Source organism: Alexandromys fortis, unplaced genomic scaffold (assembly GCF_014885135.2).
Source record: "Alexandromys fortis isolate MF-2015 unplaced genomic scaffold, M_Fortis_MF-2015_v1.1 scaffold_171, whole genome shotgun sequence".
In the NCBI taxonomy this organism is placed as follows: domain Eukaryota; kingdom Metazoa; phylum Chordata; class Mammalia; order Rodentia; family Cricetidae; genus Alexandromys; species Alexandromys fortis.
This window is the reverse complement of record NW_026068066.1, coordinates 41,280-61,026: the sequence shown is the minus strand read 5'-3', so window position 1 is coordinate 61,026 and position 19,747 is coordinate 41,280. Positions and strand designations below refer to the sequence as shown.

Sequence of the window (19,747 nt, the reverse complement as noted above, 5' to 3'; positions counted from 1 at the left end):
TATATAGTATACAATATACAATAGTATAGTATATAGAAAATTTACAGTATTCTGGAAGTATCTTTGCTTCTTTATCATTGGTTGTATTCAGGATAATCAGACAACCAATATGCATTATGTACAAGCAAGATGTTGGTATATGGTACTTTGGGTTTGGAATTGATTAAAAGGTGCAAAGAAGCCAAGTCTGCTAATATGTGGTGTATGACAGAACTTAAGATATTGTCAAAGCAACACAGCACACATTCACTACTTCTTAGTACTTGCAAGTCATCAGAATGGTTGACTGACAATGATATGAACTAAGCAGTACAGAATAGAAAGTAGGAGGAAATTAAAAATTGAGAGAAATTTGCTCTGTTCTCTACCCATTGGCCTTGCTTCATGACAGACAACAATATGTAGAAGGGGAACTGATAACATACAACCCTAGCCTGGCATGTCCCTCAACAAAAACATTTCTTCTGAGGAAAAAGCATATAGAGCCTATACAACTGGACTACAAAATAAAATTTTATTTATTTACTTTTTTTTTTTTATTTAGTTTGAGTGAGAGTCTAGCCCAGGCTGATTTCGAGCTCTCTATGTAGCCAAGGATGACCTTGAATTTCGGTTCCCCTTAGTTTCACTCCAAGTACTGGGATTACAGGCATGTACTACCAAGACCATTTTAGGGAAAGGAACCCAAGGCTTCATGCACCCTGGGCAAGCACTCGACCAACTGAGCTACATCCACAGAACAAAATAAGATTTTTCCAACAAATTCTCTGTTGAGAAAATATGTATAAACAGCTATGCATCTGACATTTATACATGAACTACCATTTCAATGAAAAACCTTAGTAGTAATGCATTCACAGAACAGCCCGCATTCCTTCATAGTGTATCTACAAAGGAGCAGAAACAAGCAGTCTGTCTGCATCTCTGAACTCTTCTTGGGTCCCACGTCCACCTACTACCTGATGATATGCAATTCAATTCTAGTTCATATTAGTGAAATGTTGCTATGGTTTGGACCTGGAATAACCTCCATCCAAAGACTTATACAAAGACTTGTAAGTTCAAGCTTATCCTCCCAGTGGAGTAGAACAATTTTAAGAAGTGCTATAGAAAAATGGATGGAGCTTGAGTTCCATTTAAACAAAGTCATAGAGAAAATAAAAAATATGCTATATTTTCCCAATTTACAGAATCTACATATCTAAATTTAAAACAAAAGACATGACAGTAGATGCAGTATTATTTGAAACAAAACAAAAACTATAGGGGGAAGTATGAGAGGGTGTAGACAGTACAAGAGACAGTATAATCATTGTTAAAATTCATTGTATGCATATATGAAAAAGTCGTAATAAAACACACTATTTCATAACGAAAAAGAAATGCCCCCAGAAAAGGTACTGGGAAATGCCCTAGGAGAGGAAGTGGCAATACAGCTCCTTCTAATCCCTCTTTGCTGCCTGGCTGACTTAAGGTAAGCAGCTTTCTTCCCACCATGGTGTACTGACTCACCACAACCCCACAAGAGGTGGTACAAACACTTCAGGCCGAGACCTCCGAAACCATGAACAAAACAAACTTCTTTGTGAGATGATCATTCCAGGTATCTTGTTAGAATGATAAAAAGTGAACTGATATACTACTTATTAATAATTACTAGATGGCTTACCCTGTTCTTAGTGTAGCGAGCTCTGGCTGAAGCAATTCCAAGTCTCTGAAAATAAGCTTCAAAATCACTTCCCGATCCCAGCTTATTGATTCTAGATATAAATTATAAATAAATAAACAGATATAATAATAAATAATATGAAATCAAACAGATGGGAAAATGAATCCTGCTCCAAGAGTAGTTAAGAATTTGCATACCAAATTGCTATATGAATTATAAGGAGCTAAAACAATGTCAAGCTATCCCCCTATTATTTTCTAGGACAAGCTACATTAAATATGATCAGAGTTTGTCAGTACTACAGAACAATGAAGACTAATATTTTTTAAATTAACAGAAATATTTGAACCACTTAGTAAACCATTTTCATAGGCCATCTCAAGCTGTTTATAGGAAGAACTTGCTTTTACTTTTTTGCTGAATAAGCATATGAAACTTTTATAATGGGAGAAAAACATTTAAACTTTTGCAAGACTAATTTGGGAGCCATTAAGATGGCTTAGAGGATAATGATTCTTTTTTTTAAAAAACCAAAATTTATTTATTTATTATGTATACAGTGTTTGCCTGCATGTATGCCTTCAGGCCAGAAGAGGGCACCAGATCTCATTATGAATGATGGTGAACCACCATGTAGTTGCTGGGAATTGAACTTAGAACCTTTGGAAGAACAGCCAGTATTCTTAACCATTAAACAATCTCTCCAGCCCAAGGATAATGACTCTTGCCAACAACCCTGATAACCCGAGTTTGATCTTAGAAATCACATGAAAATGGAGGGAATCAAGGAAAAATTGTCCTTTGACCTCCACATAAATATGTGTCATATGAATGAGGATACACACACATGCACACACACACTAATCAAAATAAATAACATCCTTAGACAGGACATAGTCCAAAACCAGCTAATAAAAGAAGCCCACTTGTCCAGATCTAGCCACAAAAATACAAATAATATTATGCAATATCAAAGCAGTACACCCACATTCAAAAAATAATTGACCAGTTCTAAGGAAATGTGTGCCAATGAGCACTACCTAGATGAACCCCAGGATGCAATTTAAAAGAAAAATTACAAGCGTCATCAAAATTTTGAGAGGTTTAAAGAAGACAAAAAGAAATATCTCAATGAAGTTAAAGAGAATAAATGCCTCAGTAATGCTCCAAAAAACACAAATGTAAGGCTTATAGAAATTATGGAGACAATCCAGGATTTAGAAAAAGAATTCAATACATAGAAACATTGAAGAGGGACTCAAACTGAAATAAAGATGGCATTGAAAAAAACAATACCTCCAATTAGAAAGCTCAAAGGAAAGCCTTACAAGAAGAATTAATCAAGTAGAAAATAGAAGATCAGAACTCAAAGACAAAATAGAGGATTTCTATGAATTGGTTTCTAGCCATAAATAAAGGGCATTGAGTCTATAATTTGTGATCCTAAAGAAGCTAAATAAGAATGGGAACCCAAAGAAAAACATATAGTTATCCTCCTGGATATGGGAAGTAGACAAGATTGCCGGGCAAAAAATTGGGATCTTGGGGGTGGGGTGGGATGGGGGTAAGGGGAGATGGGGAGAGAAAAGTGAGAAGGGGAGGATGGGGAGAACTTGGGGAAATGGGATGGTTGGGATAAAGGAAGGATGGATATGGGAGCAGGGAAACATATATCTTAATTAAGGGAGCCATCTTAGGGTTGACAAGAGACTTGACTCTAGAGGGATTCCCAGGTGTCCAGAGAGATGTACCCAGTTAGTTCCTTGGGCAGCTGAGGATAGGGAACCTGAAAAGGCCCTATCCTATAGCCATACTGATGAATATCTTGCATATCACCATAGAACCTTCATCTGGTGATGGATGGAGATAGAGACAGAGACGCACATTGGAGCACTGGAATGAGCTCCCAAGGTCCCAATGAGGAGCAGAAGGAGGGAGAACATGAGCAAGGATGTCAGGACCACGAGGGGTGCACCCACCCACTGAGACAGTGGGGCTGATCTATTGGGAGCTCACCAAGGCCAGTTGGACTGGGACTGAAAAAGCATGGGATAAAACCAGACTCTCTGAACATGGCGGACAATGAGGGCTGATGAGAAGCCAAGGACAATGGCACTGGGTTTTGATCCTACTTCATGTTCTGGCTTTGTGGGAGCCTAGCCAGTTTGGATGCTCACCTTTCTAGACCTAGATGGAGGGGGGAGGACCTTGGACTTTCCACAGGGCAGGGAACCCTGACTGGTCTTCGGACTGGAGAGGGAGGGGGAGAGGAGTAGGGGGAAGGGGAGAGGAGGGGGAGAGAAATGGGAGGCTGGGAGGAGGCAGAATTTTTTTTCAATAAAAAATAAATAAATAAAGGAATATACAAGAAATGTGAAACACTATTTTAAAAAAGCCAAACCTTCAAATTATAAGAATAGATGAAGGAGAGGGGTCCCAGGTCAATTACACAGACCAGATCTTCATCTAAATCATTGAAGAAAACTTTCTCAAACAGGAAAAGACATACTCATATAGATACCAGAAGCACACAGAATGCCAAATATACAAGATCAGAAAAGAAAATTCCCATGATAAATTATAGTTAAAACACTAAATATGCATAACAAAGATTATTGAGAGCTATAAGAGAATAACCACAAGTCATATATAAAGGAAAACCCATCAGAATAATAGGTGATTTCTCAGTGGAAATTATTAAAGCTGGAAGAGCCTGGAGCAATGGATTTTAAGTACTAAAAGACATCAATGGCCAGTCTAGACTGATATATCCAGTAAAAGTAGCCATGATAATTGACAGAAAATGAAAAACTTCCAATGATACAAACAGACTAAACAGACACACACACACACACACACACACACAAACACACACACACACAACAAAGCAAATCTAAAGAGGAATAAACAGTCAAAGGAAATATAAAGCTACAATTACTAAAATACAATCCACAAAGAACCCAAAAATCAACTACATAGTAACTGCAGCCAACATTAAAAAAATAACTTTAAATATCAAAACCTCAATTCTTAAATCAAAATACATGAACTGACTAAATGGATTAAGATACAAAATGCAGCTAAAACAGGTAGGGAAGGGGCCTGCATTTTTGCCCAGGGTCTAGAGCCTGGGCTATCTAGCTGAGAGGCTGGTCATTCACCTCTTGATCCACTCTGTTGAGACGCTGTCTGTATTTCAAGGACAGCCTACAGAATGGGCAAAAATCTTCACCAATCCTACATCTGACAGATGGCTGATCTCCAAAATATATTAAGAATTCAAGAAACTAGACATCAAAATATAAAATACGCCAATTTATTGGAGTACACAGCTAAACAGAGAACTTTCATCAGAAGAATCTCAAATGGCCAAAAGATATTTAAGAAATTGCTCAACATACAAATAAAATGACTCTGAGATTCCATCTTATACCTTTCAGAATGGTTAAAATAAAAAAAAAAAATACTGAGGACACCTGATGTTGAAGAGGATGTGGAGTCAGGGGAACACTTCTCCATTGCTGGTGGGAGTTTAAACTTGTTCAACCACTTTGTATGGTGGTTTCTCAGAAATGTGGAATACCTCAAGACCCAGCCATACTCAATCATACCACAAGGACACATCCTCAGCAATGTTCATAGCAGCATTATTCATAATAGCCAGAACCTGGAAACAACCTAGATGCCCTTGAACTGAAGAATGGTTAAAGAAAATATGATACATTTACTTAGCTGTCAAAATCAGTGACACCATGACATTTAAAGTCAAATAGGTGGAACTAAAAAAAGTTATCATGAATGAGATAAGCCAAGCTCAGAGAGACAAACATGGCATATTCATACTTATAAGTGGATATTAAATGTAAGTAAAGGATAACCAGACTACAACCCACAGTTCCATAGAAGCTAGGTAACAAGGAGGACCCTAAGAAGGACACACGGATCGCCCTGGGAAGGGGAGTAAACTGGAGGCTTTGGGAGACAGTAAAGGGAAGGGGAAATCATTTCTATACTGGAAACCTAGCCAACAGTACTAGCACCCAGTACTAGTGCAGTCATTGATATAAGAGGAGAACTCACAATTGTCACTTCATTAAACCAGCATAAGCTTTAACTTTTATAAATATAATATGTATCATCATACCCCACAAAATGTCATTCTCATTACACACCGATGAAAATTCTCTTTGCAACAGACATAAACCAGTACATAAAATCATAACTGATCAAAATGCCTAGTTGTCGAGCCTAGTCCCAACTAATACATCTACAACAGAACCTCTGAAACTTACGGCTCAGGGATCATTGTGAAAAAGGAGGCAGAAAAATTGTAAGATCCAGAGGAATCAGAAGGTTGCTCTGAGATTGTGTCTCCTGGCAATGCCAGAGAAGCTTCTCCCATGAACTTTGACCAACATGGCTGCCTAAACAGGAGCTGAACGAGGACAATGCCAATGGATATGCAGCCAGGGGATGGAGGAAAGCTCATGAGGGAGGCTTCAACCCAGACAAAGAACTACATCAGCTAAGGAATGATGAGGACAGAAGAAATAGTCTTCTCCCAGGAAAGGGCTCACCAACTGGTTATCCAATACCAAATGGTCATTCCTGAAAACATATACAGCTAACAGCACAAGGAGTAAATTGTGTTTATAAATAAATTTAGGGGTATGCACACTGAATGTTTCTATGTACACATATAGACACACATATATGTAACAATTAAAGAAAAAGAGGCCATGGATTTGAAAGAGTGTGGGGGGGAGCAAAGTTTATAGGGAGGATAGGAAGGAGGGAACAGAAGAGGTAAATGATATAATTATAGTCTTAAAAAATAGACAAAAATTACAATTAAAAATTAAATACAATATTTTAAATGACTTCAAGAAATAGAACAAAGCTATAAATTACTATCATCTTCTGTCAGTTTTATAAATCATATTGTAATAAAAATGAATAGCTATATAATAAATTTAAGAAGTCACTACTACATGAATGAGAAAATGTAAAATGATAAAAATCAAAAATCTAAATTGATTGCAGAAAAACACACAATTTAAAGATTATTGATAATGCCCTTTATTAAATATAAAATAAAAATGAGGGGGTTAGAGAGATGAATCAGTGGGCAAAGTGTTTTCTGTGCAACCATGAGGACTTAAGAGTTCAGATTTCCACAATCCACATAAAAGCCAATCGTGGCCACTCATATCTCAAACCCCAGAACTGAGGGTAAGGGGCAGACAGATTCTGGAAATCCACAACCAGCCAGTTTTGCTGGGTGCTCTAGGTTCAGTGAATGATCTATCATGAAAAAGTAAAAATAAATAAAGTAGAGGGACTGGAGAGACAGCTCAGTGACTAAAATCATATATACTGCTCTTCCAAAGGACTTGAATTCAGTTCCCAGAACCTACAACACATGGCTCAAACTGACTGTAAATTCCATTTCAGTTTATCCATCTCATCTGGCCTCTGAGGACACATGCACATACCAACACACAGATGCACATATATACACATCATTAAAATATAATAAATCTTTTTTAAGAAAAAAAACAAGGTTGGGAATCAATGGAGAAAGATCCTGGCATCAACCTCTGGCCTCCACCAACACGTATATACCACATACACACATATACACACACACATGCACACACACATATACCACACCCACACACATCAACATGTACACACATACACACACCCACACACATCAACATGTACACACACACATATATAACAGATAAACAGACATGTATATCATGTCCACACACATGAATACTCACATCGATACACATCCAAACACATGAACACACACATACATCCATACACACCCACACTCATGAACACCCACAGTACATTTATGCTTTACATCATTATCACATGAAGTTATGCTATTATTTAAAGCATATACTACATATCTAAAATTATATTTCTGTAAAGATGCCAAATAATGACTAATAAATAGCAAAATCATTACAAAATTTAATTTTACTTATATTTATATGCATATATTTTCATATATATACAAGGATGTTCAGGTGCCCACAAAATCCAGAAGAGGCTATTGAGTCTCCTGGAGCCAGTGAGAGATGGTTGTGAGCCACCTGACATGGGTGCTGGTAACTGAACTTGGGTCCAATGGTAGAGCAGCAAATACTCTTAATTGCCAAGTTATTTCTCAAGTCCCCACAAAATCAGTTTAGTTGAAAATTTTCAAAAATATATCTATCTATGTTACACTGAACACTAAAAATGTGTCTGAGCTGACTAGTAAGAAAAACAGCAACTGACTGGACAGCTTTATTGAATTTATTTACATTATTGATGAGCTCTGTAAGCATTGCAAGTTTGGAGGAGCAAGGGAAAAGGAGCAATCTGTATTTATCCCAGGGTAGAAAAGCTACATACATTAATTTACCTAGGAAAAACTTTATTTTCAGGTGAAGGGTCTTTTTCCAGCCAGCTTTCATAAAGTGATTTGCTTTCAAAACCATCATCAGGGCTGTAGATCTAGAAAAACAAAACAGTGGGCATCAGGAATGGAAGCAAATGTGAACCCAATATAACTCCATCTGCACTTAGTATCAATTTCTGTTGCTATCTGCGCATGCATACGTCATGTTGACTTGCATAAAATAGTAAATTTTGCAGCTCCTAAGAGAAGGAAAGAACTAGCACAAATTCTTCTACATTTATGATGACTGTTGTTGGCAATGTTGCCAACTACCTAAAAAGGGGATTTCCTTTTTTTATTAATAACATCTTAAAGGAAAGTTTTAAATTGTTTCAGGTAAAGATACTGTAGAAAATGTAGATAGTTTCTATAATAAATTGCCTTTATCCAAGCAGATGGATCCTACTTTTGCTGGAAAAGAAGTCAGGAATAGTGAGAATAATTATTTATATTTTTAAATTATTATTTTATGTTTAAGCAAAGCTGGATTTTCTTAATGTGAGGAAATGGAAACCTTTATACACTGGTACAGTTACTATGGAAATCAATGTGGCACTTTTTCAAAATAAAAATAGATCTTCATATGACTCAGCTATATCACTTCTGCACATACACCCAAAAAGCTAACAATAGAGACACTGCACATTCGTGGTCATTACTGTATTCTTCCCAATAGTTAGGGAATGGAATCACAATAGTTAGGAAATGAAATCAAACTAGATGTCCATCAACTGAAATGTAGGTAAGTAAAATGTGTCACATTTATACAATGCAATGCTATTTAGTACCAAATAAAAATGAAATTTGTAGAAAATGGGTAGAATTGGGGGTAATATTTACTGAGATATCTCAAATGCTATGTGTTCTTTTTTATATATGTGTCATACTTTGTAATTTAATTTTGTATTTAACTTGGAATGTTGATAGAGAGTAGAAAATTATAAAGGGAATATGGGGTTAGGGAAGAGTTCTAAAGATGGATGGATAGTAGAACTCATGTGTTATGATATGAGACTGGAAGGGGACATACCAGGATGGTGAAATTTAAATAAGATTGTGGGGAGAATTAGTAATGATGTAAGAAGTCATGTGGAAGCCTGTTGTTCTATTAGCTAACCAAAACTTTTTTTTTTTTTTATGAAAAGAGTTTATGGATGGTGAGATGGCTCAACAGCTAAAGGTATTTGGTCCAATGCCTAAAAGTAGAATGGAGTTCCCAGGACCTACATAGTAGGAGAAAACTGAGTCCTACAAACCACACACACACACACACACACACACACACACACACACACACACAATTTCTTTAAGACTATAGGCTGAGAAGTGGCTCAGCAGTTAAGCACTTGCTTCTCTTTTTTGATGTTTTTTTAAATTGTTTTTATTAAGCTATATATATTTTTTTCTGCTCCCCTCCCTTCTACCCTCTTCCATGATCCCCATGCTCCCAATTTAGTCAGGAGATCTTGTCTTTTTCTACTTCCCATGTAGATTGGATCTAGGTATGTCTCTCTTAGGTTCCTCTTTGTTGTCTAGGTTTTCTTGGACTGTGCTGTGTAGGGTTCTAGGGAGATAGAGCCATCCATAGTCTTATGGAGTTGTAAACCTGAACGACTCATTTATTTGAATGCTTGGTCCCCAGTAGGTGGAACTGTTTAAGGATTGGGAGGTATGGAGGAGGAATCTCACTAGGGGTGGACTTTAAGATTTCAAAAGGCTATGCCATTTCTGTTTACATCTCTCTCCGCCTTCTGCTTAGAGGTCAGTATGTTAAGTTCTCAGCTACTGCTTCTACGTCATGCCTGCCTGCCTGCTGCCTTGCTACCCATCATGATAGTCACAGACTCACCCTCTGTGTAAGTCCTCAGTAAACTCATTATTCTATAATTTTCTTCGGTCATGATATCTCTTCATCACAATAGAAAAGTAACTAAGATGTGGAGGATGGAAGAAATTGTAATAATTGTCTACAGGAAGGTGAAGGAATCGCTTTAGTTAACGAGTCTTTGTATGACTATAAATAATAAATATGTGTCTTTTCACAAGATGCACAAATAATAACTTTTACTTACTGGTTCCAAAGGTCTTAGCACCCCTGACATCAAAGACAGTAGCCATTTTTCAAATACAGTACAGATCATAAAAACATATTCTGTAGTATTGCCCCATAAAGATTCTCTTTACACTTGCTTTTATTTTGAGACGTTCCAATAACAGAATAGGGAAGCTGGGTGGTGGTGGTGCACTCCTTTAATCCCAGCACTCAGGAGGCAGAGGCAGGTGGATCTCTGTGAGTTTGAGGCCAGCCTGGTCTACAAGAGCTAGTTCCAGGATAGGCTCCATAACTACAATGAAACCGTGCCTGAAAAAAAAAAAAAAAACAAGGAAATAAGTTTATTCAAGAGGGTAAGAACACCATCAAAAGGGAAAAGAGAAATATAGTAAGCACTTTTGCTTGAAAAAAAAATACCTGTTTTTAGAGACACTAGCAGTAAACAGGCAGGTAGGGCAAGCTTACAGAGATTAGGAAACAAAACCTGCATTAGAGTGACACTTCTTTTCACTAAGGCTGATCTTAAAGCAGCAAACACTTCTACAAGCAAATTCTTTGGTTTTAAAGATTCATTTTATTTTTATTGATGTGATTTTTTTTTTTGTTGGTTTGTGTGTGTATGTGTGTGTGTGTGCATGCGGGCGCGTGCCCGCACGCTCTCATGCACCATGTGTTTCAAGTGCTCAAGGATGTTGAAAAGGGTGTCAGATTCCTTGAGCTGGAATTACTGGCAGTTGTAAGAGATCTGATTGAGTGCTGGTAACCAAACTCGGGTCCTCTGGATGATCTGAAAGATCAGCTGGTGCTCTCAGCCACTGGTCTGCCTCTGCAGCACTTCTCTAAGTAAATTCTATTACGGAGGATTGCTCAGAGTGTACAGATATTGGGAGCACACTATCTGATTTTACTTTGGGATTCACTGTGCTTTAGTTCTCATGAGTACTTAACATGTATAATTAGTTTAATATTTATGGTGTTTCTGTGTAATCACCAGTTGGAGACTTCCTCCCCTTTGGTCTTTTGACTGACTGTTCTCCACTCTACCCACTAAGTTGACATACAGTGAAATGCCTGGCAATGGAGACCAATGATTTCTGCATTGCCCGATTTCTGAATGCCTTGGCTTATTTTTAATACTTTATTTCTTAGCATCCTCACAATTATGTTGCATAGTCAACGGTATATGATAAGTTTTGTTTTTGCTGCTACGTATTTGAGTCATCAATGTTCTGATAACAACTTAAAAACAAATGTAGCTAATCATGCCAGAAATGTGTTACCCATTCATGGTAAACTAGTAGGCCAAGTGTTCTCATTTACCTCTCTTGCCACTTTATACACCAACTGGTAGAGAAGAGGAGTGCAGTCGACTCGTAGGGTGTAATTGCCTGAGGGATAAACCAAACACAAAGGTCATATTTCATACTACCAAATGAGTCCATTTATGTTTAATTGCACTTTCTATTTCAAATATACTGTAACTGTCTAATTCAAAGTGCTCTTGAGAAGTGGAGAGGCTGCAGTGCGTTGATTGAGCAGATGAAGAGATGGTGGACTGTGGCGTCTGATGTGGCAGCCCCCACAGTCATCAGCCAATGTTCCTGGTAGTACCATCTCTCAGGGGACAATGTTAAAGAACGCATTAAGACCACAGAATTCATTCTTGATTCTTTCATTGTTTGAGATCAATGTATCAGAAAGTAATATGCAAGTTGTAACAGCTTCAGGGACAATAAACAAAAATGCACCAAAACACTGAGAGCTAAATACAATGGGTCAATTCAAAAAACAGTTTCAATAAATAGTGGAAATATTATTTTAATTTTCAAGGAAATGTTTTATTAAGAAAATATTTTTGTATGAGACATTCTTCTGAAATATGCCAGCCAAATTTCTCTAATTCATCCACAAGAAAAATGTGGTGAATGTTAGGCCTTTAAATCACAATCCAAGGCAAGCAAAGGTAAACCAAATATAGACCAAAAAAAAAAAAAAAAAATCAGGAGTCATATAGCTCAGTTGTAAGTCATAATGATCGATATTAATTATTTTTTTCCTGTAATAAAACTAAAAGCTAACTTATTACTGAATAGCCTTATTTAAATATAAGATTTGAGATACTACTAAGAATTTATAGACTTAAGAAAGTAATAAGCCAAAAAACACTGTGGGTGCTAAGGTGCACTCCTATAATCCTAGTGCTTAGGAAGGGGGAAGATGAGGAGTTCAAGGTCATGATCACCAACACAACTAAGACTTATCTCAAGACAGAAAAAAGTCAGAACAAAAGAATAGCATACTAACTAGAAACAAAATTACTAAAAATGGAATTTACTTTTGAATGCCGTATTTCAAAATAAAATAAGATGCACCTTCTATTGATGAATCTGAGTTGATGTAAGCAATGCTTCTCTCCTGTAAGATCTTTGCGTTCTCCTGCAGTAGAATCAAAGTTGTTAGCATGGAGGTGGGTGGTCCTTGGACTTCCCACTGGGCAGAGATCCCTGATTGCTCTTTGAGCTGACGAGGGGGGGGGACTTGATTGGGGGGGGGGGAGGGGGAGGGGAGGCGGCGGTGGGAAAGAGACAGAAATCTTTAATAAATAAATAAATAAATAAGAATTAAAGAAAAAAAGAAAATAAAAAAAAAGTAACCACAAAAATCTCCTGGAAAATGGTCTGTTGGTGTTTATAAGTCAAATACAGTATCTGCCTGTGACCACAAACTTGTAGAAAATTCTGATGACTGCTTAATTGATGGCAATAAAAATTAAAATAAGAAAATGAGAATGTTATAAAGCTGTGTACTAAAAGCAAAAAGCCCAGAGAAGATATTTTTAGGTGCAATTCCTTCATTCTCTGTATCAAAATAAGCTAAGATGAGGGTCCAAAATTTGGTAGTTCTTCATAAAATCTGTTGACTCTAAGCTGTTCAAAGTGAGGCCTGAAACTGTTTCCTAACAGGTGTCCTTAGAAATTGATCCTTATAGCCACTGAAGTTTGAGATCCACTAAGTCGACTCCTAAGTATAGTAGAAGAGTGAAAAACAAATAAAAGTCCACTTATCTATATTTATGAAAATCTATAGAGAAGTAAAAGAATAAAATAAAGATAAAGCCTTTCCCTATGCTACTGTTCTGGGTTGAAGGAAAGCACGCACCAGAGCGTTTATCTAGTTCATCCCTGACTGTGGATTTAATGTGCTCGGTTGCTTCTCAGATACGTCCTCACTACTTTCCTGCCATGATGGGCTGCACCTTTGAACTATGGGCAGAATAAACCTTTTGTACCTTGAGTTGCTTTTCTCAGGCATTTTGTACCAACAAGAAAAGTAACTAATATGATTGCCTTGATTACAGTCAAAGTCTCTACTACAGCATTTGCAGGATCTCATTGTGTACCCCAGGCTGGCCTCAAACTGTACATCTTCCTGCCTCTGCCACCTGAGTGCCAGGAATTAAGGTTTGCATCATCATACATAATTCCTTATACGTTTTCAGAGAAGTTAATGTGGTATTGAATATGACAACATATCCTGTAGAAAAGTGTTGTGGAAAATAATTTTAAATAGACAAAGATATGTGACATTTGTTTATGCTGCAGAATATTACTTTAACTGTTTAAAGGTGTTACATTTATTTATGCTGCATTTATTTAATGATGCAAGGATGTGTGTTTAATTATGTAAAGATGTTTGTTTCACCTTGCCTGTCTAAGGTATCTGGTTGGTCTAATAAAGAGTAGGACAGCAATATCTAGGCAGAGAAAAGGATAGGGAAGGCTGCTGGGCAGAGAGAATAAACAGGAGGGGAAGTCTAGGCTCGACAGAGAAGAGGATGAAGAGGAGGAAGAAGAGAACAACAGATACACCCAGGGCCAACCAGGCAGCTGCCAACTAGCACACTCAAGAAGCAGTGAAAGTAAGATATACCGAAGTGAGCAAAGTAAAAAGTCCAGGGCAAAAGACAGATAAAGAGAAACAGGTTAATTTCAGTCAAAAGAGATGAGCCAAAGCTGGGCTGAGCATTCAAACTAATGAGTCTCTGCGTCATGATTTGGGAGCTAGTTAATGACCCAAAAGAAAAGGCCTGGTACAGAAAACTGGGAAGAAAGTTGAAATTCTTTCTAAACTCACTTGTGTTATCAATGCAAATTTACTATCGCAAATCTTAGATTTCTTTGATTTTTATTTTGAATTTCTGAAATTAAAGGAATATATTTATGCACACACATATTATAAGAAGTCAAACATTCTAAGAAGAAATTACTTTGATCAATAATATTTAATCAATCTAAATTTCATATGTATGGTACCAGTATCAAAATGAAACTTTATAATGTAAATATAAACCACAAAGCTAAGTGATATCAGATAAGTAGCTATATGTGATTTTATATTTTATATTTTCATATTTTATAGTTATGTAAAAGGGAGTGAGTCAAGAGAAAAGCATTTTGTAAACTATACACAGATGTGCATAGAACACACCAGCAACATTTATGCTTGTATGTGACAGATGATAGAAAGCAAGCACCACAAAGTGTATCAACGGTATGAAAATGTGTGCTTGTTTTTCACACGTAAGAACTTAGACATTACCAACAGAGGAGAACTGGACAGGAGAAAGACGGTGTGTAGGAGAGGCTCTTTAAGAGTTAAGAGCCTGTAAGAAAGAAAAAAAAATAGACAACACTGTGAAACAATAAGTTAAGCTACTTTACTAAATTTATAGAATTATCACTTTATAATTAATAATCAAAGCATATTACTGCCATGAGAGGTAAAAAGATTAACAGCTTGCAGATTCTGATTATTCTGAGTTTACTGACTTTATTTTCACAATACAAATGCAAAAAAATAATGAAATATTTTTAGTAATAAATAGGTTTAGCATAAGAAGTGACTCGACTGTGCCAAATAGATTTGAGAGTAAAACCAAATTCTATGTCTTATACTCCCTTGAGTCATTCTCTATTAGGTAAGAGAATCTACACAGTATCACAAGTACCTCCGCTGTTACTTACTTCAGCCCATTCAGTTGAACCCAGCAGCCCGAACTCTTCTGCATCCCAGCTGGCAAAAATGATAGTTCTCCTAGGTCTCCAGCCTGTAATCATGTTAGTAAACATGGTTAAATACACCCACCTACAGGGACAGGAATTTAAGCAAGTCACTTTCAGTCAGCAACTACCTAAGAAATGCTAGTTACCTCGATCCATCAGTTTTCCAAAACTTCGGGCAATCTCTTGCAAAACTGCAGTCCCCGTGGTAGGGTCAATCCCTCCAAACACCCAGGAGTCACGATGACCTCCCAGAATGACATACCTATCTGGACAAGAATGTGTTCCAAAAGCTTCAGCTTGCACACATTACAGGCACTAGTCATTTATGTAAGTATATTAAACTTTCTCCTGCCTGAACTACCTCACAGAAGACAACCAACAGTGTAAAGGAAAATCTTTTAAAGTGGAAATATCCTTCCCCTGAATTTCATTTCCAAATTAACCAAAAAATATGTTATTAACAGAATTTCATCTTTCCTTAATCTTCATTAAAAGAAAATGTCTTTAGATTTTTAATAACTCACTAGGTTCCAGAGACCCTCTGATAGCTCTAATCTTCCTAACGACTCACCAGGTTCCAGAGACCCTCTGATAGTTCCAATCACATTGTAAATCCTTGTGATTCTGTTAATGTTACTGACATGCATTCTAACTTTCCTAGAATTGTAAAAAGAGTAAGTTAGTTCAATGAAGCATTGCATTTAGTTTTATTTATCATTTTTTAAAATATTTATTTATTTATTATATATACAATATTCTGTCTGTGTGTATGCCTGCAGGCCAGAAGAGGGCACCAGACCTCATTNATGCCTGCAGGCCAGAAGAGGGCACCAGACCTCATTACAGATGGTTGTGAGCCACCATGTGGTTGCTGGGAATTGAACTCAAGACCTTTGGAAGAGCAGGCAATGCTCTCAACCGCTGAGCCATCTCTCCAGCTTTTTATTTAACATTTTATTGTAAAAAATATCAAAACTACAGAAAACTATACACTAGAACAGTGAATTCTCATATCTTTGTTACCTCAATAATTGGATTATTTGAAACACTTGTGAAGCATCATTATAATTTATTCCTGGGTATTTAGGTATGTATCTTAACATCAACTTTAAATACCAAGATTTTGTGTTTTTCTTCATAGCTGTATTACGCATTCTTACTTTTAACTGAAAATATTCTATTAAATGTCTTAAAGTACTAATTTTAAAACATTATATTCTCACTACGCTGGAGCAACTGTTTGCTATATACTAACTGGAAAGATAAATTTATTGCTTGATCATCTGTTTTTATAAATCCCTGCATAGCACAGTGATGTCTAAATCAGTAACAGATCACACATATGATAGTATCCCAAAAAGTAGAAAGGAATTAGAAGGATCGATTAACACGGCACCTGCTATGATGTCATCGTCTAATGTATTACTTGCGTATTTGTGGTGATACTAATGGGAACAGACATTATATTGACAGTCTTAAATGGAGAGCAATGCAGTTCTGTACAACGCATAATGTACTTCAATTTTTCATTAAAAGTGTGCTCGCACTTTTCCTCTGAGACAGACTACCCTGTTAGGCTAACAGTAGCCTCATTCTTCTTGTTCACAGAATCCCAATGACATCAAGAAGTCATGTTCCAGACTTTTTGACTTCCCAGGGAGACCTCACCCTTTCTGAGGAGTGCATGGGGGAAGGTGGGGGAGGGGAGGGAGAGGGAACTAGGATTGGCTTGTAATATAAAAAAATGATTGTTTATAACAGATTTTTTTAAGTCCCATTCAGTGACTGAGGTATGTGTAAGCACATTCTGATGTTCCAGAATTTCTCAAAACACATCTTCCTGGTAAAGGACACATGATTGCAGTAATACTTGCTGTTCATTAACTTTTGTCATGACTGAAAGCAGTCTATAAATATATTACTTAAAACTGACCTGAGCACTGAATGAAAAATATATTATGAATTCTATTGTTAAATAAGAATTTGGGCCGGGTGATGGTGACGCACGCCTTTAATCCCAGCTCTCGAGAGGCAGAGGTAGGTGGATCTCTGCGAGTTCGAAGCCAGCCTGGTCTACAAGAGCTAGTTCCAGGACATGCTCCAAAGCTACAGAGAAACCCTGTCTCAACCCTCCCTCCCCCCTCCCCCCCCAAAAAAAAGAATTTAGAATGTTGTGCTAAGTGCACAACTACGTACTGAAACTTCCCTGGGCCATCCATTTTGATTCTGATTTGGGCTAAACTTTAATATTCCTTCATGATTTTAACCAATTTAAAAGCAAAGGCAAGTTTGGTCAAACTCAGCCAGACTTCCTCACACTCTATGAATTCCAGAAGGACATGAATAAATAGTGAGCTTTTTCATGGGAACAGAAAACAAGACTTTGTTCTCTCTCGATCAAAAAAGATCTATAATGATCTATAATTTGTTATCCATGATGAAAGGAAGGAAACAGCTCCCAAAGCTTGAATAATGTGAAGTGCATGCAGATTCTGCCATCCTCCTAAAAGTTTTCTAAATACATAAGTAATCCTAAGAGTAATTAATACATAATTCAGCTAAATGTTCCATCAAGAGCAAAACCTATCAACCAGTGAGGTTTTTTAAATGCATTAAGCAAAAAAAAAATGTATTTTGCTACTGCAAAGTAAACACAAAAAGGAACTGGGGAAAGGTTAATGGTGGAGCCACTAGCTGACAAAGAAAACCCCAGGTTCAGTTTTAGCAACAAAACACCAACTGCTATAATGCAGAAACATTTTCAGCATCTTCCTGTAACTAAGAGCTTAAAGTCTATGGGGTACTTTGTGTACAGCTAGTGTTCATTGAGTATTTGTCAAATGCATTAACACACTCCTATCGGGAAGAGTAGAAAAGACTCAGCTCTTTTATCATGGTCACCTGTATCTTTTGTTTCATTTCATTGTATAACTGGACTGCTTTATGCATCTCTGGAGAGACAGACTGAATAAACATGCAGAATTATGACAAAACACAATTCACAGTAGAGTCATATTTAGTACACATTCATTTAAGATCGCTCACCACTGTAAAAGCAAATTTTCCTGCAATTATGTTCATCTCAGTATTTCTAATAAGCTGTTCTGATGTATATAAATATATGTGTATATGTATCCTGGAACATATCTTTGGACAAATTTTGCTGCTGTTGGTTTTTCTTTGTTTTTCAAGACAGAGTTTTTTGTTTTGCTTTGCAGTTTGTCCTGGAACTCACTCTGTAGACCAGGCTGGCCTCGAACTCACAGAGATCCACCTGCCTCTGCCTCCCAAGAGCTGGGATTAAAGGCATTTGTCACCACCACCCAGCTTCTTTGTACCAATTTCAACACCAGTCCTGATTCCTTTATTAACTAACAAGTCTAGTGAAAGATAGAATAAATTCTCATTTCATACCTGTCCAACAGTGATCACTTTAAATTACTCTATCAGTTTTGGAGGTCCTGCTGAGATATGCTATGACTTCATCTTGCAGGAACAATATGGACAGTTAAAATTCCATTATTTTTAGCTATCTGTATATCTAGGTTTAATTTTCCTCTTTGTTTTTGTGTTTATTTCTATTTCCATTTTTGTTAGGAACAAATTATTCTTCGTTGATGCCAGCAATATGAGGAAGTATCTTTATGTCTTGTCATTTGATAGTCTCCCTAAATGGACAAATAATTATTAAGACCTCTGTGAGGTGAAAGGGAAAAAAGAATCTCTCAACGCTTTGCTGTTATTGCTTACTATGTATCAATTCATTTTGAACTCAAATCACAACAATGATGGACAGTGTTGGATAGCCAGACCTACACTCTCTATTTCTTATGCTTTCTGAGTTTAATCTGTTTTTTATAATATATGCTTTATTCATGTATCTGTGCAAGTGTATGGAAGGGGCAGGGAGGCCAGAGGAGGGAGGAGGGGAATTTTTGATCCCTTAAGAGCTGGAGTTACAGACATTCTGTGAGACGACATAGACACTGGGAACTAAACTGAACACTAGTCCTCTTAACTGCCAAGTCATCTCCCCAGACCCCTGAGTAAACTCAGAAATTATCAATGCATTTTCTCCATGTCTGTCTAATTCTGCTTGTAAATTAAAAACAAATAAAAGTTATCTTGTGAAACTATGCTATCTTTCTCTCTCTGAAGAATATAAGTAAAATAGGTAATAAATTTTCTAATTGAAGGAACACTGTTCTGATTGAATTATGGTGATTATTAAGCCCTTATGTAACTCAAATTCTAAAATTCCCATAAAAGTAAGAAAACTAAACTTGTTTCAATTTAGCTTTTCTGAAACAAACAAATTCTAACATATTCTGATTATCAAAGTTCACATAGATAGGTAAATTATTAGCAAACAAGACTGACTGAGCAATGTGGGTTTAATAAAATCAATAGCTATCTTTAGCCTTTCTGGTTTATCAGCACTACGTTTCCCTTTCCCCAGTCTTTCCAGTATATCACATTTCCCACCATGGTCTGTGTTTCTA

General features: G+C 36.8%; 1 protein-coding gene across 2 annotated transcripts in view; it reads right to left on the bottom strand.

Annotated features, from left to right (window-relative positions):
- Naalad2 (N-acetylated alpha-linked acidic dipeptidase 2) overlaps positions 1–19,747 on the bottom strand; it is a 46,685-nt gene that overhangs the window by 9,942 nt on the left and 16,996 nt on the right. For both annotated transcript variants that reach the window (XM_050120592.1, XM_050120593.1), the window contains 7 exons: positions 15,817–15,902; positions 15,392–15,511; positions 15,207–15,289; positions 12,555–12,618; positions 11,503–11,570; positions 8,094–8,185; positions 1,670–1,760 (listed from right to left, as the gene is read on the bottom strand). In XM_050120592.1, the coding sequence (XP_049976549.1) occupies positions 1,670–1,760; positions 8,094–8,185; positions 11,503–11,570; positions 12,555–12,618; positions 15,207–15,289; positions 15,392–15,511; positions 15,817–15,902 (604 nt within the window). The remainder of the gene's footprint in view (positions 1–1,669; positions 1,761–8,093; positions 8,186–11,502; positions 11,571–12,554; positions 12,619–15,206; positions 15,290–15,391; positions 15,512–15,816; positions 15,903–19,747) is intronic.